This window comes from Hyaena hyaena, unplaced genomic scaffold (assembly GCF_003009895.1).
Source record: "Hyaena hyaena isolate Hyena2069 unplaced genomic scaffold, ASM300989v1 scaffold_230, whole genome shotgun sequence".
In the NCBI taxonomy this organism is placed as follows: Eukaryota; Metazoa; Chordata; class Mammalia; order Carnivora; family Hyaenidae; genus Hyaena; species Hyaena hyaena.
Genome location: NW_024080863.1, coordinates 1,773,333 through 1,801,041, shown reverse-complemented (window position 1 = coordinate 1,801,041; position 27,709 = coordinate 1,773,333). Strand labels below are relative to the sequence as shown.

The window sequence follows — 27,709 nt, the reverse complement described above, 5'->3', positions numbered from 1 at the left end:
GGGGAATCCAGGGATGGGGAGGGAAGCCCCACAGTCCCCAGTGGTAGGACGCCTGACTGTGCAGCAGCCCACCCACATTCCAACCCCGAAAGTCACTTATCTAGAGATCCTTATTAACACACAACATGTATGATCGGGCGGTGCTCTAAGTGCAGGCCACAAAAATGAAGCGGACAAACATCTCAGCCCTTGAGGGGCTCACTTAGCGATCATTTGTCCATTTATCTAACAACCATTTACTGAGCTCTGGCTCTATGCAAGACTCGGAGGGGCCCATGGAGATGAATCAGACGCTAGCCCTTCACCCCCACACACCAGGAACTCACTGTCCAGAGGTTAGACGGGACGTGCACAGATAGTTATAGCATGAGACAAAATGTGATAAGCTCTAGCTCTGAGCAGGAGTCGGTGGGGTCATTCCAGCAGGGGGAGGAGCCAAGGCACAGCCACAATTCCAGGACAGCTCTGGGCGTGAACAGGTGACTCCAGGTCATTTTGTTTGGCCTGAGCAATGGGTACATAAAGACAGGACAGCAGTGAAGTGGAAACAATGCAGCAGCAGAGAAAGGCTGGAGCCTGACATGGGAGGCCGGGAACATCAGACCAAGGGTGTCAGATGGGGGCTTCACAGGCTCCTTGTGGGTCTTGGGCTGCCTGGTGGGGAGTCCCCAGGACTACTGGGTCCAGAGCCTCCTATCCTTCCTTGTAGCTCAGTCCCTTACCCAGACCCTGTCCCATCCCCCCCGACCCGTCCAGGGAGACATAAGCACCAGGTATCCTAGAGGCCAGAGGGCTTCCAAAGGAGAGTGGATGCTGAGGACCCTGTCCTGCATGCTCTCATCTGCCCCTCCCAGAGAGGGTCCCAGACTGGAGGCCCGGAACTCTATCAGGCCGTCAGAGCTGCTCTGTTTGGCCCACACTGTGTTTTTTAAAAATGTGAGCCAGCACTGAAAAATCAAGAGTTTTCGCAGAAAGTCCAGATGTAGTTCTTCCCTCTTAAGAATGGAAGCCCTGGCAACACAGGGCCCACATTCTTCCATGACAGCCATCAGCTGGAGCAAATTAGCAGTGTCTTCTTTTGACAAGCGTGCCCTCCCCAGGGCCTCAGCTCAGAGTTGCCTAACAACCCGGTGTGTCCCCGGGCCTCTGTGGGCATCTATCCAGAGGCGGAGCAGCAGAGCACTTGTTCTGGGCCATGTCCCAGGCCAGGTCCAAACCCACTCACCACTAGCCATGTGGCCCTCCCTCCAGCTAGCTGTGAGGGCTCAGCATGGTGAGGTGCAATGCCTGGTCCCTGGCCACGCTCCGGGAGTGGTGGCCGATCTTGTTGTTCCTCCCGCAGAGTGTGGAGGCCAGGTTCGGGCAGAGGTGAAGACAAAGGATCTTTACTCCCACGCCCAGTTTGGTGACAACAACTACCCTGGGGGAGTGGACTGCGAGTGGGTCATCGTGGCAGAGGAAGGCTATGGCGTGGAGCTGGTGTTCCAGACCTTCGAGGTGGAGGAGGAAACAGACTGTGGCTACGACTACATGGAGCTCTTCGATGGCTATGATAGCACAGCCCCTAGACTGGGGCGCTACTGCGGCTCAGGGGTGAGACCCCGCCCCCCACCCAGCGCCCATGCCTCTGCAGGCATGGGGTGCCGGTATGGGTGCTAGTGCACGCCTGGCCCTTTGCAGGAGCTGGGAGACCCCGCCTGGTGGGTGGCTGCTCACAGAGGCCTGCCCTGCCCGGGGCCATCCCCACCCAGGAAACTCTGTCCTTTTTTGGCCAACATTGTGGTTTCTGCAGCCTCTGGGACAGGCCCTGCCCTGACCCGAGCCTGCTCAGCACCAGTTTATTTGGACCTACGGGGTAGCTTGCATCTAGAGAGGCTGATGGAATTCCCTCTGCCCCTCTCAGCCCTTGGTCCAGTCCAAAAGCAAGGCCCAGGGTCGGGGGCAGAGGTTGAGGCAAGAGCCAGGAACCTAGGATCTGAGCCTAACTGTGCTAACCAGTCATCTGGCTGAGCCATAAAAACGCCCTCATCTCTCCCGCTGCCAGTTTCCCTTCTTGGTGGGAGGCCAGCTGGTCTCACAGTCCTTGGTGCCACTGTCCAAGCAGACACCGAGCATTGCTTCTGGGTCCATAAAATGGCACTTTCAGAGGCAGTGGGCAAAAGTTTGCTTGATTTTAACCCAAGCCACAGGAAAACCACAAAGGTGGATTTCTTTTCCTCTCAGTCAGAGCTGTGGCTTCTTTTGTTTTTGTGAATCCTTCCCCCATTTAGAGAACGCCATCTTCTCCTCTCCATTACATACCCATGCATGTGCATACACACACACACACACACACACACACACACACACACACACGCCCTCTGCTCCTCACCTCTCTGGTCCCTCACCTCTCTCTTGGCCATGCTCCAGTGTAACCTGGGCACCCTAGGAAGCCTTAAACTTCCTTCTTGGAGCTGCAGCTGCAGCATCTACTGGGCCCAGCACTCGCCAGCTGAATGTGCCCTTAGGACAGAGCTTCAGGCTTCCTAGGGCTGGGACAGCAGGGAGAGATAGGGGTGGGGGTGGGGCAGGAGCTGAGCACACAGGCCCCTTGCCTGCCTGGCTCACCACTCTGGAATCCCCTGGCTGGCAAGCCAGCACTCACCTCCCCACTTTTTCCTTTGTAACTCCCTTGATCTGGCACATTCCAGTGAGCCACACACCAAATTGGGTGTCCCCAGGTGGCTTCTTCCAGAGACTTCCACCAGGCTGGGGCCAACGGGAGGGAACCTGGGGAAGGAACCCAGTCCTGTCAGGGCTTCCTGGCAAGGTTGTTGGAAATGTCCCCAAGGTTCTCGGAAATGATGCTTTCTGTGCCCTGAGAGCCAGGGCATCCGTGTGCTGAGGCTCTGCGGGCGGCTCTCACTCTGAGGGCCTGCACACAGAGGTGAGGAGGGGCCTGCAGGAGCTAGGCAGGGGCATCGCCTGCAGCCGACCATGGCCAGAGACCGTGGCCAGAACTGGGGGAGGATGGGATGGGAACGGCAGCAGCTATGTCTGCGGGAGGACCCAGCTATCCCATCTTCTCCAAGAGGCAGCTGAGACAGTGAGAAGGCAGCCTCTCAGAGAACCCACTCCCTTTGCAAAATCCATTCACAACCACACTCTCATTTGCTCCCTCCCACAACCCCCATCAGCCCTTCTGAGCTTGGAAAGCAGGGGTGGGGGGAGGGGGGACATTTACTCCTGCTTGCCCTTGAGGGAAGCCAGGCTCAGAGCCGGGCAGTGCCTTGCCTAAGACTTCACAACTAACTCGTTAATACCAGCGTTAATAGCAGCACTGGGTTTAGAATGAAGTATGACTTTGAACTTAAGACAAGCTCCGCCATTCCCTGCTTTCCCCCTCCTCCAGGCACCCCCTTAAACTCTTGCTGGCAATAGTCTTCCTGCTGCTTTAAGGGGCTGGGGGAATCTGGTGAATGTCTTCGAGCCGCCCACCTTCCTTAGAGCTGTGGATCTTGGGGAGGAAAAACAGCAGCCTCAGCCTCATGCCCATCCCTTTCCTCCATCAGCCTCCCGAGGAGGTGTACTCAGCGGGAGATTCTGTCCTGGTGAAATTCCACTCAGATGACACCATCACCAAAAAAGGCTTCCACCTGCGGTACACCAGCACCAAGTTCCAGGACACACTGCACAGCAGGAAATGACCACTGCCCTCACGTGGGGGCAGGGACGGGAGGCCTACTGCCCTCAGTCACCTGGACTGGACAGTGGGAGGTGGGCAGGAGGTGGGCACCCTGTCCCCATCCCCCAGGCACCAGGACCTGCAGGCCGATGGGCCAGGTGAGGCTGTCCTCAGGAGGCAGGGGAACTGGACTCCTTCATGAGCCCCTTCCCCGTGATCCCTTCCTCCTTGCCCCCACCAGAGCAAGGGGCCAGGGCCAGGGAGCCAGAGCTTTCACTGAGACACTTGAAGTTGCCATTCCTCTCTGGAGGCCTGGCCTGGTGGGGAGAGCGTCTGTCAGCAGACCCTCCCATCTTCCCTGCCCTGTCTAAGTGCGCTGTATTGTGTATAGCCGGTGGCATATCTTCATGTAATGTGCATTTCCCACCCCTTCTCCAACCTTGAAATGGTTTTTTCGAGCCCCCATTTCCCCACTTCCTGGGGTGTGAGTTTCCATAGGAGTCCCATAGGATGCACCATGGGGGGGCTGCAGGCGAGGGGGTGGGGAAACAAGACGGGGCTTCTCTCAGGCCCAGAGGCTGGTCAGCCACATCAGGGCACCCCAGCCAATAAACTGAAAGTGTTACAGCCAGTATCTTGTGCCAGATGCTGTCTGGGACATGGGGGTGCGTGTGTGGTGGGGGGGTGTCTCATTCCAGATGTGTAGGCTTGCTGTGTCTGGGACCAGCCCACAGCCAGGACACCTGGCCCCGCTGGCTGCCCTTCCTTCCCTCGATTCCAGGACCCCTGAGGGTGTGATTTCACACTCGGGCACACACAAACACAGCCGCCTCGCACACTCCAGCCTACAGGCGTACCGCATACATGCACTGCTCATCACACTCCCACACAACGAGAGGAGTGGAACATTCTGTAAAAAGGTTGTTTGGGGGTGGGGGGAGGAGGGAGGTATGTAAAAGGGGATAGGCATGTGTCTGTCCAGCTGGTGTCCATCCATGTCTTCTGTCTCTAACTAGGGAAGGGGTGGGTGGGCTGGAGGGTGACCCAGCGGAGCTCACCAGAAGCCAGAAAACTGGCATCAGCCTGAACAGATCCACTAACTGGCCCTGAAACTCTGCCTTCCTGAAGGTCAAACACCCAGTGCTGGCCCCCTGCAGGTCCATCTCTTCTCATGGAAACAAGAGCCAGACACTAGGCAGCCACTGAGCAAACATTCCAGCTCTGGCCCCCTCTCCCAAGACTGTGTCTTGTCTGGCCTCCTCCCCGCTGCCATTTCCCCCTCCCTCTCTGGACAGCAGTGAGGCACAAACCTGTTTCCCAGAGACCAGGAGGAGAGAAGCAACATGGCTGCTCCTTCCATTCAGAGGACCCTCTCCCCCTTCTCTACATGGTTCTCAAAGGGAAAGAAAGCAGAGAGAGGACCCAGGTTCTTATGCCTTGGCTGGCCTCTTGCAGATTTCACAGAGCCAGGCATCCTGCTCCAACCCCCGGGGCTCCCTGAGATCCTTCAGTGGGTCTGTAGGTCTTTTACTGGCGTCAAGCTCCTCCCTATTGCAGAAGCACATGTTGTGCCAGATGCTCTCTCTAGACTGTGGGAGGGGACCTACCCCCAGGCAGCAGTATGGCATGGTATACCCCAGATGGGCCCTTTAAGCAGAAAGCAGTAGTGGAAACCAGACACACTGCTGGCATCTGATGTGTATGCAGGACCCTCTCCTTCCAGGAAGCCAGCCTGCTCCAACTGTCAGGGTACAGCCCTCTTTTTCCGTCCTGACAGCAGATGAGGCCTTGAGGTCCTGCAAGGGAGGGGGTGATGGCCCGAGAGTTTCCTGCCTGTTGCTCCAGTGAGGTCACAGGCTGTGATGTCACAGCCACCCCTCCCTGCCTCCAGCTCCTCTGACCTCGGTGTTCAGGACAGCCTGGAGGACCATGAGTAGAATGGAAAGGCCCGCAAACCATTGGAGCTGCCTGGATCTCACCCAGACACTTTGCCAACCCCCTTGGCATCCGCTCCTTCACAGCAGAATTTGTAGTCGGTGGTCACGGCTCTCCTCACCAGCCGCCCAGGGCCCTCTAAAGCTCAGAAGGCCCTGCTCCCAGTCCATGAGCCACATGCCCAGAAGGAGCCAGGGGCTTTGAACCCCCTCCAAACTGTGGAGAGTGGGCTTCAGCCCACAGCGAGTACCCAGTTCTCCACTCCAAACAAGGGCTCTGTGAACAGCAATGCCACAGCTAGAGGCAGCTCAGGATTGACTCATGCAGCCACCCCAGAGGCCTGTCCCAAGACTCCATCACCACCATAGACCCAGATCCCTCTAAGGACTTAGGAGCCATGCTAGTGGACCTTCCCTGTCTTCTCAGGGCCTATCTTCAGAGGCTGCCTCCAGGTGGTAGAGGCTGCTCAGGAGCAGGGTGCAGCCCATTAATACATATTCCAGAACTTAATTCATGTGCTCTCAATGCCTTGCCCACCCTTACCCTCTGCCGGCTTCAGGGTTCCAGACTAGACCCACTCCACTGTGGCTGCCCATCAGCTCAGTTGACTCTGTGCCATGGGAAGATACTCCTGCTCCCACAACTGCCTCCAAGCCCTTGGGGGCCCCCCTGAAGGCCCCCTTGGTCCCAAGTACATGGCCAGTAGTGGAAGAGTTGGGATGGATCTTCCCCAGACTTCTTCCAGGTCGAAATAAGCATATACCCTGGAGCTTTAGGCTTGTCTATCCAGGAGTACCCATGTAGCCCTCAGGGGACAGGACAAAAGCATTTGCCTGACACTCAGGAGAGCTGGATCTGCCATGCTTTACCCAGTGGCACTGGCCAGCTGTTTCCTCTACTCCCCAAGCCTGTGACCCCTCCCCAGCAAGCCTCCTGCCACTGCTGAGACAGACAAGAAGACTCAGGGTCTAATCTCCAAGCAGCCAGAAGGCAGAGTTCCTCATGGGGGGCTGGACATGAGGGGCTTCTAGGGCCAAGTTTGGTTCAACTATAGTAGAAGGAAAGTCACATGCCCTGTACCTCTGCCTCACTGTTTCTTTCCTCCTTTTCCCTTCCCCTCCCTCCCCCTAACCCTAACTCCATATACTTCTCTGTCATGAAAAAGTCACAAACTTACATGCAAACATAGCCGGTTTTGAATACAAGCTCTACCATTTGGTGGCTGTGTCCCCCTGGGTGAGTCATTTAACCTCTCTGAGCCTCAGTTTCTTCATCTAGACACATGGAATGATAATACGTCACAGGGTTTCAAGGAAGGAATGAGATACCCTTTGAAGAGATCCTGGCAAATAGGAGGCTCTCCATAAATGGGCCTTCTTTTCCTTTCCTCTGCCAGACAATTTTCCAGTTCCTGGACTACTCTCTTTCTATGCAAAAAGGAAACTTCTGGGTACACTAGTTTCCAGCTGAGCATTAGGAGGTTAGGGCAGATGTACTCCTGCCAGAGAAGGCAATGCTTAGCCCGCAGAGGCTTGTGGGGCAGCAGGAGACATTTCTGGCTAGCTGGTAGCCTTTCTGGGCACCTCCCAAGTCACACCCTGTGCTTGACTGTCCCTACACACAGGCTGATTCTAGAATTTGTGAAAAGATTTGCTGCTCCAGTTTGCAAAAATAGTAGTGTCTGATTTGGGGAGTGGGGAGAGGGCAGCCAGATGTTTTCCCCAGAGAGCCACGAGGCCCCCAACCCAGCCTCCCACTGACCAGCCTGCTTCTCCTGCTCCAGCCTCCTCCCAGCCCCACACCCTCCCCTCCCCCATCCCAAGAACATCTGGTTCCAATCTCCTCCAGATGCTGTGGCCAAGCTGTTTTACGGCCAATCACCTCAGCTCAGCTTCCTGAAGGCCTCCCTCCATTTGGGGGAATGGTCTCTCATCCCTTTCCTCCGGACCCCAGCCACTTCTTTCCCTAACACGGGGAAGAGACACATACCCAAACCATACAAAACTGTGAGGGTCCCTAGAACTGGCACCTCCCCTCCCGTTACCTTGGGGGGGACTCTCATCCATTCAAGATCAAAAGAAAGTTGCTACCCCAGAAGGGAAAGAATAGGCAGAGGAGACAGAAACAAAGAGTTGGAGGCATGAGTGTGAGTGGCCATGTGTATGCGTTGAGTCTATCTGTGTGTTTGTGTTTGCACAGCAGAACATCTGACTTGTAATCTGAAGGCACCCTTTGGTGGCCACTGCCTCATTTTCCCCTCCTTGCCTGTACAGGAGTGGGGATAACTTGGGTCCCTGGGCTGGACAGGGTAGTCCAGGGTAGTCCCTCACCTTGTGGCTCTCTGTGGCAGCAAAGTGTGTCTTCTAACTCCAGCATAGGGAGGTGGTGTGTGTGTGTGTGAGCGTGCGCGCCTATTCGCACGTAGACCTCTTTTCCCTCCACCAGGTCGGATTAGAGAGACACAGGCCAGAAGGGACCCCAGGGCAGATTCCAGCGAGTGCCCTGACCCAGCTCTGATGAGTGCCTCGAGCAGCACAGGGCTGGCGGTGTGCCAGAGAGCGGCCATCTGGAGAGAAGAAGGAGAAGCAGGCTCTCTGGAGAAACCTGTGTGTGGCCCCACCCCCACCTCAGTTGGCTGCCTTCATCCCCCACTAAGAGGACACTGGGAGCCAATCCTTCCCTAAGAAACCCAGAGGGTTCACAAAAGGAAGACGAAAGCCTGCACATCTGGAGGATTCCGAGAACCCCTCTGGGGTGGGGTGGGGGTGTCCTGACCAGAGGTGGAAGGATGGACCCTGGAAGTCACTCCCCATCTGTGGAATTCTGGACACTGGTGCTGCCCACTACTTTAAAAGAAGGCTCCTTGGCATTTGTGACTCTACAGCCCCCCCTGGTGTTATTCGGGATGGAGGTGCAGCGTTGGTTAGCCAGGAGACATGTGGAGGAGACCCTTGAGAGGGCCACGTATTCAGATGGGCCTGCCCATGTCTTACTGCCCACGTGGCCCCTGGCATACGCGAGAGAAGACAGGAAAGTGCAATGGGAAGATTCCAGTCTCTGAATCAAAGCTAGGCACTGTCGCCTACCTGGCAAGCCTTTTAACTTCTTTGTGCCTTGTTTCTTCATCTATTAAATGGGAATACTACAGCACAGAGCCGTTGTGAAGACTACATGAGCTGATGCGTGTGAAAGCACCTGGCCGGATGCCTGGCCCATAATCGGCCCTCAGGAAGTGGTCGTTTGCCCTTCAGCTATCCCCTAGCCCAAGGAGGCTGTGTCCCAAGCTCTGGATGACACATACACGTTCATTTGGCCCTGAGCCCAGGCAGTGTCAGCGAGGTGACTCTAATTTTTCTGGAGCTTTCCTACTCTAGCGGAGGATCATTTTAATAAGTCCATAATAATAGACGCAGAGGTGACTCAGATCTACAGATGAGGAGCCCTGCTGGGGAGGGGACATTTGGGCTCTGGGGGAGGGAAATTCAGTAGCATCTGGGGTTGATGCAGTGTCAGGCTGCTGCATTGGGAAGGGTTCCAAACAGGGGACCTTGGTTAGATCTCCAGACTGCTACAGATTCTCCTCTAAGAAGCCTCAGTTTCCCCTTCTGCAAAGTGCAAGCTCGTAAGTACCAAAAGCCCTTCAAAGTCCCATCCGAGCTAGAGATATGGCTCTGCTCTCTGAACTCTGCCTCCCACAGCAAGATTTAGAACACCCTTGGAGACATTTCCAGATGTCTTGTCCTGGGGGGCATCCCCGTTTGAGTTCCTCTGTGCTTGTGCAACTTGCCGAGCCAGAACTACCCCTCCCAGAGCCCAAAGAGAGTCAGGGCTCTCAGGCCATGGTGGTTTATTGATGCAAGCACAACACAGGCGGGTGTGCCCCCAGCTCAGGACAGACACAGGGCCAGGGGAGAGCAGTGGACCGCCCCCACAGCAATGCTGTCAGCAGAGGGGGGAGAGGCCTGGGGGCCCATATCCTCTCCTCCATGCATCTCCCAGGGCCCCCAGACCTGCTCTGTGCCACAGAGACAGCTGACCACACCACTCCCTGTGGCTACACAAGAGGCAACCAGCTGTCCCACCTGCGCCCTTACTGAGATATGGCCTTGTTGGCCTGCTGGCCCCTTCTGTACTTCATCACAGAAATCCGGCTGTCACTGTGGGGGCTGTTGTCCTCTGCCTGACATCACCTCCATTATCCCCCAAACAGCTAGCCGCCTCCATCCACACCTCTACCTGACCGCCCCCTGACCTGGTCCGCTTATCTCCGGGGTCCACCCTCACCACCCTCATGACCTGTACAAAAGTAGGAAATTGGCAAAAATGCTGGGAGGCCCAGGAAGACATCATCAAGAACTCCCCAGGGAAGGTGCTCTCTGCCAACTGGTTCGCAGTGGGGAGCGGACAGTGCCAGTGGGTGGGGTGTGAGGTGCGGTGGCAAGGAAGCCACAGTCCTGGTCACACACAGGCACAGTGCAGTCACGGCACCATGGCAAAGAGAGCGAGCGAGCAAAGCACACAGTCAGGCAGGGTGCCAGGGCTCTTAGGGAAAGCCCTCAATTCTAGTTCCACACTGGGTCCCCTTGGGGCGTGAGGCTGCCCACTCCCGGCCTAAAAGGGGTACCTCTGGGTCTCAGGGGTCTCTTTCCCCCTCCTCAACCCCAGTGGCTGCCATTGGGGGAACCAGACCTCAGTGCTCTGAGCAAGGGAGAAGGTATGCTGGGGTATATATCATCTCCAGGTAAGAAAGGAAAAGTCCCAACAGCCCGGAGCCCCCAAAAAGCCAAGAGGAAAAAGAGGGCCCCTTTCTAGAGGGCAGGTGGAGAAAGGAAGGGACAGCTCTCCCCATGCAGGAAGAGGGTGCTGGGAGTCAAGGTGCAGCTGGGGGGCAGAGCGGTGCAAGAGACTATGTATAGAGGGAAAGGGCCGGGCCTGGAGTGGGAGGTCCCCGGCCCAGCAGAGCGGGGAGGGGCATTCTGTGGTTGGCCCTGAGTGGGGTGGGCGGGGCTAAAGAGGAGCACCCCGCAACTCTCTGCTGCGCCTCTTGCGGCGGGCAAGCTACACTTGGCTTTGGCCAGGGTGGGCTGCTCAGCGAAAGCCCCCAGGCTGCGAGTCTCTGTTAAGTGTAGGCCGGAATGAAGCAAGAATCAGCAGGACGGGGAAACCGGGAATGGGGAAAATCTCCAGAAATCTACCCTTCTTCCACCAACCTATCCAGGCTAAGAAGCCTTTATAAGTCAGCCAGAAGTTGAATACGCCTTGCTTACCAAGGGGACCACCCTCTGTTGCCTCGAACGCCTGCGGGTTGGGGAAGGGGGAGGCGGTGGCGTGGAGGGAGCCGGGGACAGGGGAGAGAAAGCCAGCTCCCTGAACCAACGCCACATCGCCACCCTGCCTGTCGTCTCTCCCTAGCCCCCCAGCTCCCCAGAAGTCCCTAGCGGCCCACGCTGATGTTGCAGGTCTTGCAGCTGGGGTCTTTCTTGGCGTCAGCAGTGGACAGGCTCATGAGCTGGTGCCCGCTAATCTCCCCCAGGGTGCCCAGGGACAGGTCGACGGGCTCGGTATAGATGATCTCCAGGATGAGGTCCTGGGCATGGCGGAAGATCAGCTCCCCATCCTCCACGCTGCAGGTCAGGAACTTGTTGCAGGCAATGTCCAGGAGGGGCAGGCGGTCACGGCAGAAGCGGTCCCCCAGGGAGCCCTTGGGGGCCAGCACCAGGATGGCATAGTGGTAAGCTGTGTACATACAGTAGAAGTCCGCAAAGTAGAGGTTGGTGCTGGGGTTGAAAAGGCGCTGGGCAGGGATCTGGAAGCGCCAGCGGCCGTAGGGGGAGTCCTGAGGCGGCTGGCCTGTGTTGAACTCTGTGTTGCAGCTGAAGAAGACGCCGTGGAGCATGCCGCTGGTTGGGGAGCCATGGCTGCCGCTGTTGTCCTTCAGGTAGGGCTGCAGCATGTTCCCACAGTGGGTCCTACCCACACCCCAGGGAAAATGCCAAAGGGAAGAGAAAATGCCGCTGGTTAGCTGGGCTGAGGCTTGGCTGCTGTGTGTGGTTGAGAAGGGAGCCAGCGCAGCACCCAGCTCTCCCACCCACTGCCGCCTCCATCAGTCACAAATAGAACATTCCAGAATGCGAGATCAGGGAGAGCCCGGGAGAAGGGCTGATGCAACCTACTCCTTCGCAGAGGAGACGTCTGAACCTACTACTGCCCAGTTTAAAACCCTTTAGTGGGACTTTCATGAAAAGCAAGCCCATCTCGATCTGGCCTTTCTAACCCCATCTCCCACCACCGCTGCATCCACAGGTAACATCCTCCAGCCACATGTGAACCCCAACTTTCCTGCCTTTGTCCGTTTGCAGTGCTCCTCCCTCTGCCTGGACTGCCTTTCCCACCTCCTTCCACCTAGCCTGGCAAATTCCTAATCATCCATCAAGGCCCAGCATAGGTATCCCCTGCTCTCCAAAATCTTCCAGGAGCATCAGGTACTCAACAATTACACATACTCATTACATTCCTTCTGTCTGTACTGTCCCCCTGATAGACTCTGAGGTTTTCAAGAGGGGGGGGACTCTGCCTTTATTCATCTTTATATCCTAGCACATATGAGTGCTTTCTGACTCTTTCTCACTTGCTGAAAGAGGAGCTCAAACTGGGCCAGTGCGCTCACCACACACCTCACTGCCTCTCTTCTTTAGTACAAACACCAAAGACCTTCCTGATTCCCCGCTGCCCTGGGGTAGGGTCAGAACTCCCCACCCCAGCTGAATGCAATGACAAAGACAGTACGAGTAGCAGCTTGCCCTAGTCCAGCCTTAGGAGGACATGGACTTGGAGCAGTGTCAGCAGGCTTGGGGAGGATGGGCAGCCCCAGACCCAGCCTCACCCTTGCCTGGTCCTGGATGTCTCAAACAACTAGTGACCTACTGGTTCTCTATGCTTCAGGCTCTCCATCTGTAGGCTGAGTGGGTTGGACCAGATCATTAATTGAATCAAGTATTTTTGGACTACAGAGCCCCTCTTCTTCTTCCCCGAAGGAAATTATACGTAGGCAGTCCATAGGCAATAAAATTGAAGCCGCTCAATAGGTGTGGAGTCCACCAAGACTCGGCCTGATTTCTTCAACAACCCGTCAGCACCCCCCTCCCCAAAGTGCCCGGAGACAGCTTCCTGGAGTCTCCAGGCTCTGCAGCCAGTTGGAAAACTATGCCCTTCATGCATGGACACCTGTCACTCTGTGCTTCCCTCACCATCTCCCCCTGGGACCCAGGGCTTGAACTGGAGAGATGGCTGACCCTTGGCATTAGAACCCAATGAAAGGAACTGTCCCAAAGGAGGAGCAAACCCAAGATCTTGTTCACCCAGGCCAGTTAGCATGACTCCCCCAGGCAGCCCCATCCCAAGGACAGCCTTCTCCTTCCCTGGAGCCCAATCCCAAACAGCCAGACACATGGGACTCTGGTCTGACAATGACAAGGTGGGGGTGGTGTCAGACAGCCAGGGCTGTGCGGGCAAAGCAGAGCCAGGGGAGGAAGGAGAGACCCAGGCCCTGCTAGGGGCCATGCTGTACCTGGCGTGCTGGAAGTACTCCTTGTGGTGGTTGCGGTAGAAGACAGAGAAGCGGAGCATGCGGCCTGCGATCTGCTCAGCCTTCTCCTGCAACTGGGCCAGGTGTTCCTTGGCATAATCTGCAAGAGTTCAGGCTGGTAAGCTCAGGGCCAGGCTGGGCATCACTGCCTCCCACACTCACCCACTGTGTACATTGAACGTTAGCACACGTCTGTCCTCAGAGCAACAGGAGATACCAAACAGTCGCAGCACCTTGGACCACACAGGAACAGGTCAGGTGGCCCAGCTGGGAACATGGACAGCTGGATGCTGTTTGTCCTCATCATCTCTGCACCCTCATTGCCAGAGGCTCAGATCTCTGAGTCAGAAAGGGGTAGGGGCTGCCCAGTTAGACAATCATGCTGGGGGCCCGAGGAGCTGTAATCACTGGCCATCCCCATTGGAAGAGGACCAGCAAGCAAAGGAAGGATTGAGAGGGAAGAGAGAAGAGATTTGAGGTCCCCTAGGGAGGCCCCAAACCCAGTAGGAGGTTGTAGAAGCCAGTGGAAATTACAGGTGGGGGCTCATGATGAGACCATAGAGCCCTGAAGTGAAGGTTTAGCCGGACCGGGGTCTGAGGCAGTGACTGCTTCCACACCCCAGGCGAAGCAGGGAAGGCTGGAAACAGGATGATAAGATCAGACAACTCCCAGGGCCAGGATCAGAGTCTGGGGCCCTGGGGCCCAGGCAGGGCTGCTGCTGGCCAAGACAGAGCCTTTGTACAAATTAGAAAAAGGTGCCCTTTCCTCCTTGCTGATGCAGCCCTGGCCAGGGTGCTGGGTTTGGCAAGAGTAGCATGGACTGGACTGCAGCCATCCCCAGCTCCCTGGTTTGAACTAAACTCCCACTACGTGTGGAGTTCTGGGGTAAACCAAGAGGCTTTCCCTACAAGGAGTGGGAGCACCTCCAGAGAGTGGGGTTTTGCAGCCGAGCTAAGAAAAAGCACCACTCAAAAGAGAATGGCACGTCAAGGAGACTTGGGGCATAGACCTTGGCAGAGGATGGAGCCAGCAGCTTCAGAGGCCCGGGGCTAAGAATGTTCCCTGCCTCTTTCTTGTGACAGAGAGAGATCTGGAGCAGTTCTCACTGTGGACACCAAAGGAATGGAATATTGTGGGGCAGATCGCGGGTCATCTACGACCAAGTACACATAAGCCTGGTGTTTGTTCATGCTGGAATTTGCCAACTGAATTCTGCTGAGAGGTTTGCAGGACCACGGAATAGGGGTCATTTTCCCAGGCTATGTGGAGCCTCAAGACGAGCAAATGTGATTACCTACTGAATATCCATCTATTGACGATGGATAAACAATGTGGTCCATACATACTATTATTCAGCCTTAAGGAGGAAGGGTATTTTGACACATGCTCAACATGGATGAATCTTGAGGGCATTATGTAGAGCAAAATAAGCCAGTCACAGAAGGACAAATACTGTGTGATTCCCCTCACATGAAGTACCAACAGTAGTCAAATTTACAGAGACAGAAAGTGGAATGATGGTTGCTGGGACCTGAAGTGAAGAGGGAAGGGGGAGCTGCTGTTTAATGCTGATAGACTTTCAGTTTGGGAAGCTGAAAAAGCTCTGGAGGCTGGTCGCACACCAGTGTGAACGGACTGAATACTGCTGAACTATACATTTAACAATGGTTAAAATGGGAAATTTTGTGCTTGCGTGTTTTTTGCCACAATTCAAAAAACTATGCTTGCCCCAAGCCAGCAAAGTAACTCCATCCCTGCAGGAAGTGGTATTGTCAACACAATTAGCAGTGCTCGAGTCTGGCCCCTGTGTTAGACTGCAGGCTTGTTGGGGGCGGGACGAGTCTCATCCATGTGTATCTCCCTGACAGCCTGAGCATGGTGCCTGTATACGGCAGGTGTTCCTAAGTGTGTGCTGGAGCAAGATCATATGTCCCAGCAGGACAGCAGGACCTCACCCCCAGTGCAGAACTCGACCGTCTCACTCCAGCCGGACACCAGGTACTCTCCGTCACTCTGCTTCACGGCGGTCTGCACGGCTACGCTGTACTCCGTGCGGGGGCTCAGGAACCAGTGGCCTCTCACTGTCATGGGTAGTGGGACGGCCTTGGCCACAAGCTTGGTGGGGACATCCTGAGAAATGGGATGCAGACAGAGAGCCAAGAGTCAAACTGGGGGGTCACGCCCAATCTTGGCGTTCTGCCAGAACTCATACTCCCTGGATGGCCCCTGTGCTGCCTGAGGAGGGCCAAAATCTCCAAGATTCAATGGCTCGGTGCCCTGGCCACCATTTTCCTGAGGAAGCAAGCAGTGGCCATTGGGAAGGCCATACAGATACCCCCCAACCTCCACCCCTCATCAATGTCCCCTGATGCCCATCCTCTTGGGAACTAGGGAGAAAGGCCACAGGGGTGGAGGCCGAAAAGTTGAGGGCGGCAAGACCTCCGTTTTCGAGGGAGACTTCGAGAGCTCTGCACACTGCAGTGCCGTCTCCACGGCAACGGCAAATGCTGAGAGCCAGGGAGGAAGGGAAAATATCCTTATTCTTTGGGGGGGAGGGTTAAGGGGGTGGTGTTGAACATTCACGTCACCGTGGCAACTGGCCTGCCAAAAGACACCCAGATCGGGAGAGCCAGTTCCAAAGAGAGAGAGGGTGAGTAACCCACATGATACAGTCGTCGTGGGAACCGGCTCCTTCCCACCTCACTCTTCCCCCTTCATCTCTGCCAGCTCGAGAAGGTGGGAGCCTTCCTCCCGCCCACCCCCACACCGCTCTGACCCAGGGAAAGGACACCCCAGCCAGTGGAGGACTCTCTCATGTTCCTTTCCTAAACCCAGCCACCAATAGTCCAGATGGCCAGGGACAGAGAGGATCACAGGGGCCTAAGAGGCGTCATTGAGGACCAAGCAAAGGGCCCCACCCCTTCCCAGGGCCTGTGTCACCCACGCAGGCCCACATAAGTTGACAACAAAACAACAAAGCTGCTTTCTGAGTCAGGGGCTTTGTCAGACCTTGAGATGCCAGCCTCAGGTGTGATGTCTGTGGCCCCCTCCAGGTTTTCCTGACCCCTCTGAAGCCCAGTCATGATGTCGATAATAGTGTTCACAGTGTCTGAGCCCCAAGCCAGACACCACGCAAACATTACCTCACCGAAGCCTCTCACAAACCTGCTGGGGGGCTGGCATTATTATGCCCTTTTTACCAGTGAAGGAACTTGGGCTCAGAGAGGCTAAAGATCTTTCCTAAGATTACACAGGATAGTCTGAACCAGGCTTCTCTGATTCTCGGAGATCGTCCACACGCGTTCCATCACCCTGCCTCCTTCAAGGAGGGGTGTAAACAAGAAGCCCTCTGCACACCTTCCACTCACCCGGTGCTTGAACTTGTTGGAGTTCTTATTCTCCTTCTTATTAAGATCAATGAAGTAATGGGTGACCCTTTCCAGGTCACTGTTCTCCATGGCCCAGGAGATGCGAAAGGAGTCACAGGTGATGTTGTTGACTTCAATGCTGTGGGGCGTGGACAGCAGCTCCATGCTCCCCTGTGGCTTGGCTCCAGTGGAGACTGATGGGAGAGGAAGAATTAGCACCTTCCTCCCCAACATCGAATTTTCTGGAATGTCTTGCTCTTAGCATCCCTTGCAAATTGGGACCTTGGGAATCCACTGATTACACCTACCTCATCCAATCTGATGGGAAGATTGCATGGAAGGATGGAGGGGTAAGACCAAAGATGGGGTGCGGTGTCCCCTGCAGGGGGCTCTTGGCTCTCCTCAGAGGGGTCTGCAGAGCAGACGGCACCTGACAGGTGGCAAAGGCAGTGGGAATGCTGCAAACGCCAGGCAGGACAGATTTGCAGCAGATGGAGCCGAGGAGGGGGGGCCTCAGCCAGCAGGCGTGAAAAGAGAAAGGGGTGGGGGTGGAGAGAGCTGTATGAGGCGTAGGAGAGACAGGAAGCACCCACGGAGGAGACCAGTGCCACAGAGATGCACTTGGATACATTGGTGGCGGGAGGGGGCAGCATGGGCCACAGCTCCTCTTCCACCCATAACTTCTCAACTATCACTCTTTCCTTTTGGCCAATCCTCTGTTGCTTGACTTGTTTAAGTGATTTGATTTACCTTTGACATCTACTGCAGGCTGACTATGTGGTAGTAACTGCAGAAGCATCATTTCATGCAAACCTCACAAACTTATCATCCCTGTTTTATTTTATTTTATTTATTTTATTTTATTTTTTAAGCAGGCTTCACGCCCAGCACAGAGCCCAATGCGGGGTTTGAACTCAAGCCCCTGAGATAAAGAGTCGGCCGCTTAACTGACTGAGCCACTCAGGCGCCCCATCCCCATTTTACAGATGAGTTAACTGAGGGGAGGGGTACTAAGTTGCCAAAGGTCGAGCATCCTAGAAAATGATTTGAATTCATGTCTGACTCCAGAGCTCAAACTCTTTATCATTAAGCCAAGGTTGTGTCCCCTCATGTATGCATGTGTGTGTGCATGTGACCTGTGTGGCATGCGTATATGCATAGGTGCACATGGTTTTATTGCTATTTAATTTTCTTCCTTCTATCCTTCCCTTTCACGTAACTGCGTTTTTTCTCACCTTCCTCTCCTCTCACCTTTCTTCTTCTACCCAGGCTGCTCTTCCAGGTATGAAAGGACCATAGCACGGGCACTCACCTGTGCCTTCACTAGGAAGAGCTCTGTCCTTGACTATGGCCTGGCTCACAAGGTCTGGGGAACAGGGTGGAGAAGGGGGAGGGAGAGGGGAGGGACTGTCTCTGGGACAAGAACATGAACGTGGGTTGGACTTGCTCCCGGGCATTTGCTTAACGCCCAGTGGAGCTCATGCTTTCCTGGTTCTTTCTCAAGCCCCGTCCAAGCACACCTCAGCTTTCTGGAATGTGGTTTCCTTTTCTCCCCTCTGCTTCTTCTCTTCTCTTTGCCCAGGCGCTAAGGGTGAGGGTACCTTGTGCCTTCGAAAGCAGGTACTTCTATTTATAGCTTCCAAAAGATCCAACCCACACTCTCCTGTCAATGAAGCCTGCTGTGGAGCCTGGTACCTCTAAATTCATCCGTGGGCTGCCTGAGTGGCAGGCACGGGGTGAAGAATATGGGTGATGGCTTTTACCTATTCCAGGTTGTCCCCTAAGCCCTTGTTTCATTTGAGCTTCCTACCCTAAAGCATGAGCCTGCCTGTTGTGAAGTCCAGCCAAATGCCAGTGGCTTGTGCACAGAGAATCCTATGGCAAACAAGCATGGGGGTGCTACCAGGTCCACCCAAAAATAAAGCAGAATAGGATTGGTAAACAACTGGATGGTAATAAACCAGCTTGCAATTCATGGGGACAGATGTGGAGACTTGGGGAGTTGCTATCCTCTGGGCTCCCTGTGAAAATCTCCCCGGGGGAGACACACACACGCACCCACATGCACACACACACACGCATCGACACAACACACCAACACAGACACACTCCCAGCCTAGAAAGGGCCTGAGCCACTCCCTCCCATCCTCAGGAAATTCAGTCTATGCCCATCCCGTGGGTGGGCACCTATTCCTGCCTCAGTAGTCCTCTCTTCAGCATCTCTCCCAGAGACGGGGCAGCCATCTTTGCAGGGGGTTGTCTCCAGGACCTGGCTCACCCTTTCCTTTCTACAGTTTTAGAAAAGCTGAGATTACTCCCCCATGCGAGTTTGGGAGAGTCATAAGTGACACTCGGGAGAACAGCAAAGCCAGGGTGGACCAAGGCTGGGTGTGAGCCCCAGTTCTCCACGTCCAGGTGACTGGGGAAGGTCAGGGCATGAGGGGCAGGTCGAGACAGGACCCGAGAAACACCCACACGGCCAAGACAAGCATTTACACACCCACACATAGGCAGGCCAACATGCATGCGTACACACGTATTCACACATGAACACATGCACCAAATGTGCCCACCCACACCTGCTGCACACAGGCTGCACACATCTCCTAGGACATTCTTGATTCCACGCACTCACCTACGCACTCAGGTACCTCCGCCACCTTCCACATTCTAAGAATGTCCCACAGTTTTCCCTCTACAAGCTGTCAGCGCCACACAGACCCACACATGTTCAAGTTCACAGGCTCATGCACACACATGTACAGACACACATTCTCACAAGCTATATTTGGGGGGAAAAGAAAGCCACAGGCACGTGCTACCTCCACAGAAGGCATGCAACCCATATGCCTGCTTAAACACACATGTGTATTCACACGCATGTCAACCTCTGCCCATATTCTGAGATTCTGTCCCAAGTCTTCTCCGGGCTCAAAGACCCCGGCTCTGGAAATGTGGTTTGTCTCTAGCCACACTCTGCCAGCCCTGATCCTTCCCATGCCGACAGGTTTGCACACCTATGTGGGGCTGCCCACAGACAGTAGCTTCTGCCCACACTCTCCACCTACCTACCTCTTTCTGCTCTGGAGTTGCCCCTCCCCACTTAGAAACGCTTTGGTTGCATGCATTCCCTCCCTCAACATGTACTCCCACACACATGACAAGTGATATGTCCACCCCATAAATATACTGCCTCACACTGCCCCCACCCACATAACCCAGAGGCTACTCAGATAAGTGATCCCCCCCTACATACCTCACGTGTACAAGAAATGTATGTTCCTAAACATGCCACACAGCAGTAGAAACCCACACATGAGCTTAAGTGTGTACGTACAGAACTATCTACGCAAGCAAACCTCCAGGCTCCTCGCAAGCATGCATACATGCTGTACACACGGATACCCCTTGCCCATGCCCATCCAGAAAAGCCACCCGCAAGCCAGAGGGAAATCTTTCTCCACCCGACTGTCCCTGTTGGCATCGCTGACTGCAGCAGAATGGTCACGGGGTGACTGACTATGGTGCCCTGGGGACTGGATCCGGGGGTTAACCTCTTTGCCAAGGCCCTGGGGAGTGGGGGACAAGGTCGTTGGCCCTAGCCATTCAGGTGGTTACCGTGGGCAGTGGCAGGCCCCTGGTGCCCTCAGCTCTTAGCCCCTTGCCACCTGAGTCTCTCTCAGAATTGACAGCAGGATGCTCTGGGGAGAAACGGCACTCACCTGGCGCCACCCGGCTCTGCAGAGGAAGCCCTGGAAGGAAGAGAAGGGAGAGACCTCTGTGTGGATGTGCTCCCCAGGGAGAGGGGCAGCGGCGATGCCTGGGTCACAGACAGCGGCGCTCTCTCGCTCCTCTCGCTCCTCTCGAGGCTGCCAAAGAGGCTTCTTCCATGCCCCGCAGGCAGGCAGCTCCTGCCGGCTCCGCAGCGCACTGCTGCTGCCCCCAGAGAGGCGATGTTCCCAGCCGAGCGCAAGGAGAGGCGAGAGCGAAATCAAAGCAGCGTGGAGGAGAGAGAGAGGCAGAGAAGGCGAGAAAGAACGAGAGAGCCAGACCGAATCTGGCTCCACCAATGGGATCAGTGGCTGCCCAGCGTCAGGTGACGATAAGCAAGCTCGGCTCGCTCTCCTGGGCTGGTGGGAGGGGAAAGGGCACAAGGTCTCCCGGGAAGCTACCCTGATGTCCTCAGAGATAGCAGCGGTGGCTGCCACTTTTTCCTTGTTTTTCCAGGACAAGCTGCCCTCAGAAGAAGTCCCTCTAACACACCCCTACTTGGAAATCTCTCACTTGAATGCAGCCCCCAAACTTTAGGATGCTGGGAGAGGGGTGGAGCTGAGCCCAAGGGCTTGGGAGCCCCTAAATAGGGGTTCTGACTGGGGGAAGGGAAAGGGTCCAAATGGGGTCTATGAGGGTGGGAGGCGGTTGGTTCTGTCTTCAGTCTGGATTCTCTCCTCAGGGACTTTGGCTGATCCATGCCTCCATTTTCTTACCAACTCTATCAAAAGATATCAGACATGCAGTCCCAGGGATCCCCAATCATTTAGGGAGAGTCCTCTGGCTGCTTAGGTGTCCCTGGGGAAAGGTACAAGAGAGAGTTGTTGGGCAGTGAAGGGTGTGCAGAGGCAAGAAAGGGGGTGGGAAGAACACATAGAGAGCCTGGAGTGTTCTCATTCCAGCTCCATCTGGGCCAGGGAGAGTACTATCTGCTCTCTTATTGACAGGAGGCTTTTCTACCACCAAAGGAAAACCCCAGGGACGCCACTGTGAAGAACACTCAAGAAATCTGAATCAAGCAACCAACAGTGACAAAGAGTGTGCTGTGTGGAAAAGCATGGGCTTTACCATCAAACAGAGACGATTAAAATTCTTGTTCTCTCACTTTCTAGCTGGGTGATCTTGGACTAGTTACTCAACCTCTCAGAGCTTCGATTTCTTCATCTGTCAAGTGAGATTATAAATACTGTCACCATTGAGTGAGAAATTATGTAAATCACTGAGCTGTGGGCCTGGTACACAGGCACCTATCAAAACTGCTATCATTGCCTTCGTTATTGACAATGTTTGCCTGCAAGGAGCCCACAGTCTTTTAGGGGAAAAGGGTGCACATAGAGAACAAGAAATATACAACTAAATTGTAGGGTACAGATAAGGATTCAGAGAAGAAGTCTGAACCAGCTCGAATACAGGTGGAGCATGGCTAAGAGGAGACCGCGGAAGCAGGAGCGTTTGTGGGAATGGGGAGGGCTTGGTGCAGGGACAGCAGACAGACCACGCAGGTCCTGGCTGAGGGCTTCAGAGTGCCATAGAACCTGGCGTGAGCTGAGTGCACAGGACCTGGGGGCTGCAGACATTTGCAGGCAGTTAAGGTTAGAGAAGGTGACAACAGACAGAACGTGAATATTTCACAGAAAGCAAAGACAAGCAGAAGCCAATCCTTCCCTAAATGGGTGTAGAGAACCTGAGCAAGTTGGGTCAGATCCTGAACCACAGAATGCAGTGTGGTGTGTTACACTGAGACAGGATTAAGCACTCCCTTCGCCAAACAGAAGTAGGCCCGCCCCTTGCACACCTACACTGGAATGTTGCAATTTCGAAGAGATGCAAAACGTAATCTCATGGCTATGACCAGCACCAGACATCTGGACCCAAACCTAGTCCTACAACTAACCCGAGGGGTGGTGTGAGGAAAAGTCGGGTTCTCTGTGACTCGGTTCTCCCCTTTAAAGGAAGATGAGCCCCAGCACACCTCTGCCTCCCACCTTCCCAGGATGGCACGTGGAGACTGCATGAGATCATGTGTCCCAAGCGCGAACAATAGCCATCTGAATGAGCTTTTGTGGAGCTGTGTGCTGGCATCAGGTGAAAGCACAAAGCCTTTCAGGGTTTCTGCTTCTTCTTGCCTCTGAGGACTTCTCTGCAGATCACATGAGAAAGCGCATGGTAAGAATGAAGCTTAACAAGCTGAATATAAGTAACTCTGTATGAAACCAAGCAACCACCAAGATGCACTTTTGTTGCATTTTTATTTTTAATGACTTTTTATTACACAAGTAATACATGATATACACTACTGAATAATGAGAAATTTTAACTCTAAAATTTAGGAGAGAATTAAAATTGTTCATTTCCCCACCATTCAGAAATAGGCATGTGAGACATATATTTTATTAACAAAAATAGAAAGTATAAATACTGTTTTATAACCTGCCTTTTTCACTCACCAATACCTTTTCTGTTCAATACATAGTCCTTCTACAGTATCAGTTTAAAAAAAATTTTTTTTAATATTTATTTTTGAGAGAGAGAAAGAGTGCAAGTGGGAGAGGGCAGAGAGAGAGAAGGGACTCCAGGCTCTGACTGTCAGCACAGAGCCTGATGTGGGGCTCGAACTCATGAACCGTGAGATCATAACCTGAGCCGAAGTTGGACGCTTAACTGACTGAGCCACCCAGGCGCCCCTACAGTATTGTTTTAAATTTCTGTGTATGCTCTATTGTCAGGTCACATCACTTTTTTTTTTGGAGCTAATCTCCTACTCTTCTATGATTATTTTATTTTTCTTCATTCTAAACAACACTACAATGCACATTCTTACAGCAAAACTCTTCCCATTCCTTAATTATATTTCCAATAAAATATTAAAGGGTATGGACCTTATTTGGATACTGACTTAAATTGTTCAAAAACAAACCCTGTGTGACAATTGAGCAATTTGAATACTAAGGGGGTATTTGATAGTTTTTAGGAATGATACTCTGATAATGTTATTTTATGGTTATTTTGAAAAAGAATGTATCCTTCAGAGATATCTACTATAATATTTATGGATGAGTGACATGATATCTGTGACCTATTTCAAAATAATCAAGGGGGAAAGGGGTGAAACAAGATGAAACAAGATTGGTATCGGTAGACAATTGTTGAAGCTGGGTCCTTGGAGGTCCAACAAGCTATTCTCGGCATTTCTGTGCATACTTGGAAGTTTCCATATTTAATAGCATATCTAAAGTATGACTCCAATAATAACAAAAGCATTTATTAAGCGCCAAGACCCTAGGCATGGGATTCTCATAACAACCTTGCGAGGTGGATCTTTCAATCTCATCTTGAAATGGCTGGTGGTGGGAAATGGGACTCAGTCCAAAAGAAGTAAAACTAGATTTAAATTCAGGCCTGAGCGCAAAGGCTGGTTTCTTTATGGTAGGACACAGAACAAATAGAGTCTGAGGCAATAGATAGAGGCCTTAGGGAAAAAAGATCTACAGTCTTAATATTATTTGTGCCTTTTAAAGACTGAAAATGTGTACGTGTATTTCCCCATGGTTGAACTAAATGTGGAGATCTCAAGGGCCAATGAATGCAAACACATCCAGACAGCTCATAAAAACCACTTTGTTCGTCGACATGTGTTGGCAATGACAGGAGTGGGCAGTGACTATTTATAAGAACTGTGTGGATTTCTCAGTGCTTATTTACTTTATTGTTTTGAAATTATGTTTAGACCTCTTACAACCCTCACTACTTTCAACTTTTAAAGTGCTTTAGCTGTTTTTTACTTAAATACTTAACAGTTTTAAGACTGGGAAAATGCTTGGGGCACCTGGGTGGCTCAGTTGGTTAAGCGTCCGACTTCAGCTCAGGTCATGCTCTCATAGTTCGTGGGTTCGAGCCCTGTGTCGGGCTCTGTGCTGACAGCTCAGAGCCTTGAGTCTGCTTCAGATTCTGTGTCTCCCTCTCTCTCTCTGCCCCTCCCCTGCTCTCTCTCTGTCTCTGTCTCTCAAAATAAAATAAAGACGTAAAAAATTTTTTAAAAAGACTGGGAAAATGCTGAATTATATTTAAGTACACTGAAAAGCTATAGAAGAGACACTAATGAAATGTTGGAGGGGCAAAAGGAACTTGAAGGGACAAAGACCAAGAACAATGAATAAAGAATCACAGCCCAAATGAGAAGCGGAAAGACTAATATGATGACTCCATGGTCCTGAAATAGTCACTGAGTTACACCTGAGGGGATGAGCATAATGTAGAAGCTATGGAATACCACTGGGCACTTCCTGCAAGATACCAGGGACAAGTCTTAGACATAGTGGATACAGAAACTGCTGCCATGCTGCAAAGGCTTCTCTCCACTCATTATTTGCTGCTTACCTCCTTACTCTGTTAAGGAACTTGCATAAAGAGAACCTATAGAGAAGACATATAGACATGCAATGCAAAGATAGCTTTTACGTCAATGGTGCTAATGTTGAATCACTGAGTCAGTCCACTTATTTCTCCAGTGCACATCCAGATTTGCTACTTGGTCTCAACACAAACTGAAATTCATTCACTCATTTAACAAAATTTATTGGGGGCACCTGGGTGGCTCAGTCGGTTAAGTGTCCAACTTCGGCTCAGGTCATGAGCTTGTGGTTCACGGGTTTGAGCCCCACGTCATGCTCTGTGCTGACAGCTCGGAGCCTGGAGCCTGCTTCATGGATTCTGTGTCTCCCTCTCTCTCTCCCTCTCCCCCATTCATTCTCTCTCTTTCTCTGTCACTCAAATACAACATTCTTAAAATTTTTTAAATTTTATTGGGTGCTTAGTCTGTGTCAGACACTGTTTAAGGCAATGAGTATATTGTAGTTAAAGAGGGGGAAAATATCTGCTCTTATGGGGTTTACTTTCTGTTTGGGGGGAATATGGACAAACTCTGTAGTCTATTAGAAAACATGTATTAAATATATTAGAGAAAATGTACTGCTATAGAGAAAAAGAAGTCAGTAAATAGGGAAAGAGAATGTTGTGGGGGAGGATACAATATTTAATAATGCTATCAGAGAAGGCTTCCTTGAAAAAGGATAAAAAAAAACCTGACTGAAGAGAGGAGAGGAGCTATGCAGAATTATGTGGGGGAAGGGTATTCCAGGTAGCAGGAGCAGAGGTCCAGGAGAGGAAGTATGCCAGCTTGTTTCAGATATAGCAAGGGGGCCACTGCAACTAGAGCAGAGTGAGTGAGGGGGGTATGGTAGGAGTTAAAGACAGAGAGATGGTGGGTGGAGGGACAGACTATGTAGGCCACACTGTGTAGTCCAGTCTAAATTCTTTGGTTTTTACTCTGAAATGGGAAGCCACTGGGAAGGTTAGAGCAGAGATGTGACCTGATGTGAAAATACGTTAATTATGCTACATTGAGACTAGATAGAGGGGGCTCAGGTGGAATCAGGAAGGCCAGTTAGGAAGCTATTAAAATGATCACAGCAGGTGTGTCTGTGTGGCTCAGTCTGACTTTGGCTCAGGTCATGATCTCCACTTACGAGTTCGAGCCCTGCATTGGGCTCTCCTGTAGAGCCTGCTTCATTTCCTCTGCCTCTCTCTCTCTCCCTCTCTCTCTTCCTTTCTCTCAAAAATAAACAAACATGAAAAAAATTTTTAATAATAACAGAAAAAAAAAAAAGATGGTGGCTAGGCCCAGGGTGGGATGTCAGTGAATGTGCTAATAAGTGGTAAGATTCTAGATAGATCTGGAAAAGCTGACATACTAGATGCGTCACATGAGAGAAAGAGAAGAGTGAAGAATAACTGCAAAAATTTTTACTTGAATTGCTAGAGGGATGGCATGTATGGAGATGGGGAACACTTTAAAGTAGTTTGAGGAGGAAGGAGCCTGGGTGGCTCAGTCAGTTAAATGGCTGTCTTTGGCCCAGGTCATGATCTCGCGGTTCCCAAGTTTGAGCACTGTATCAGGCTCTGTGCTGACAGCTCAGATCCTGGAGCCTGTTTCAGATTCTCTCTCTCTCTCTCTCTCTCTCTCTGCCCTTCCACCACTCATGCTCTATCTTTGTCTCTCAAAAATAAATAAACATTAAAAAAAATTTTTAAGTAGTTGAGGAACATCAAAAGTTTGGGTGTGAGGGGCACCTGGCTGGCTCAGTCAGTAAAGCATGGGAATCTTGATCTTGGAGTTTTGAGTTCAAGCACCATGTTGGGTGTAAAGATTACTTAAATGAAAATAAAATTTATGGGTACCTGGGTGGCTCAGTTGGTTGAGCATCAGACTTTGGCTCAGGTCATGATCTCACAGTTTGTGGGTTCAAGCTCCGCATTGGGCTCCATGCTGACTGCTCAGATCCTGGAGCTTTGGATTCTGTGTCTCCCTCTCTCTGCCCCTCCTTCACTTGTTGTCTGTCTCTTTCTCTAAAAAATAAATAGACATTTAAAAAATAATAATTCAAAAAAACTTTAAAAAAAGTATGTGTGTGGACATAGGTTTGAGATGGCTTGCAGACATGCAGGTGAAGCGTGAGATAGGCAGAGATACACATCTGGACTTCAGAAAGGTCCACACTGAGATAAGCAGTGGGGAGTCATCAACATTCAGCACAGGGCTTGAAGCTGAGAAACTGAACCATTGCCAAAGGAGAAAGTACAGAGAAAAAAGGGAAGAGGTCTGAGGACTGAATCCTAGAGCTCTCCAGTGTATAGAGGTCAAAGAGACGAGGACGAACCAGCAAATAATGGTCTGCAAAATGATGCAAACAAATTAGGATAAACTACTCATAGAGAACATGCAATGGCTTGGACTTGGATGACATTTTCATACCACGCATTCCTTTTATTCTACGGATACATATCCAAAACAGTTCCTTATTCATTTTGTGTTTCAAATGTCCATCAAGAGTTCACAGAAACAGGCTTTTGACAGAATCTGTTTATACCTTCTGAATTCTGCACTGAGACCAAAAACACTATATTTGCTTTGAGTTTGATTATTAATTTCATTAAGTTATCAGACAAGAATGAGATTATTGCCTTTACTATGAAATATGTAGAAATAAAATGTTATTAATAATAAGATCTGCTAGAATCACAGATGCAATGGCATGGGGTTCAGCTGGTGACGGTTTACAAGTTACTTTTGAGTCTAGATAAAAGAATGTACACTCTTCAGAAGAAAATGGAGAGGGAGGTAGGTGTTAGAACAAATAAAGAAAGGAGAATGGTGCCAAAAGTATATTAGTCTAATTAGAGGGAACACTGGAGAATATTCTTAATGGGAAATTACAGTAATTGTTGTTAGGAATCAAGCCCCAAAATATTAAAGATAGAAGGCCTTCTTCTCTTGTCCTGTTGGGGTGAAAAATTTTGTGGAAATCCAATCAGCATTGCAGGAAGGA

At 52.2% G+C, this 27,709-nt stretch overlaps 2 protein-coding genes across 4 annotated transcripts in view; one reads left to right on the top strand and one right to left on the bottom strand.

Annotated features, from left to right (window-relative positions):
- The window catches only part of BMP1 (bone morphogenetic protein 1), a 43,944-nt gene extending 39,648 nt beyond the window's left edge, over positions 1-4,296 (top strand). For all 3 annotated transcript variants that reach the window (XM_039243742.1, XM_039243741.1, XM_039243743.1), the window contains 2 exons: positions 1,343-1,593; positions 3,552-4,296. In XM_039243742.1, coding sequence (XP_039099673.1) covers positions 1,343-1,593; positions 3,552-3,686 — 386 coding nt within the window. In that variant the 3' untranslated portion in view covers positions 3,687-4,296. The remainder of the gene's footprint in view (positions 1-1,342; positions 1,594-3,551) is intronic.
- A 5,133-nt stretch (positions 4,297-9,429) lies between these two features.
- On the bottom strand, positions 9,430-20,584 carry LOC120239482 (phytanoyl-CoA 2-hydroxylase interacting protein). Its single transcript, XM_039243786.1, has 5 exons — positions 20,276-20,584; positions 16,554-16,747; positions 15,141-15,315; positions 13,167-13,284; positions 9,430-11,568 (listed from the first exon to the last, which is right to left on the bottom strand). Exons 2-5 carry the CDS (start codon positions 16,716-16,718, stop codon positions 11,034-11,036), a joined length of 993 nt encoding a protein of 330 aa, XP_039099717.1. The 5' UTR covers positions 16,719-16,747; positions 20,276-20,584; the 3' UTR covers positions 9,430-11,033.
- Positions 20,585-27,709: the final 7,125 nt, after the last annotated feature.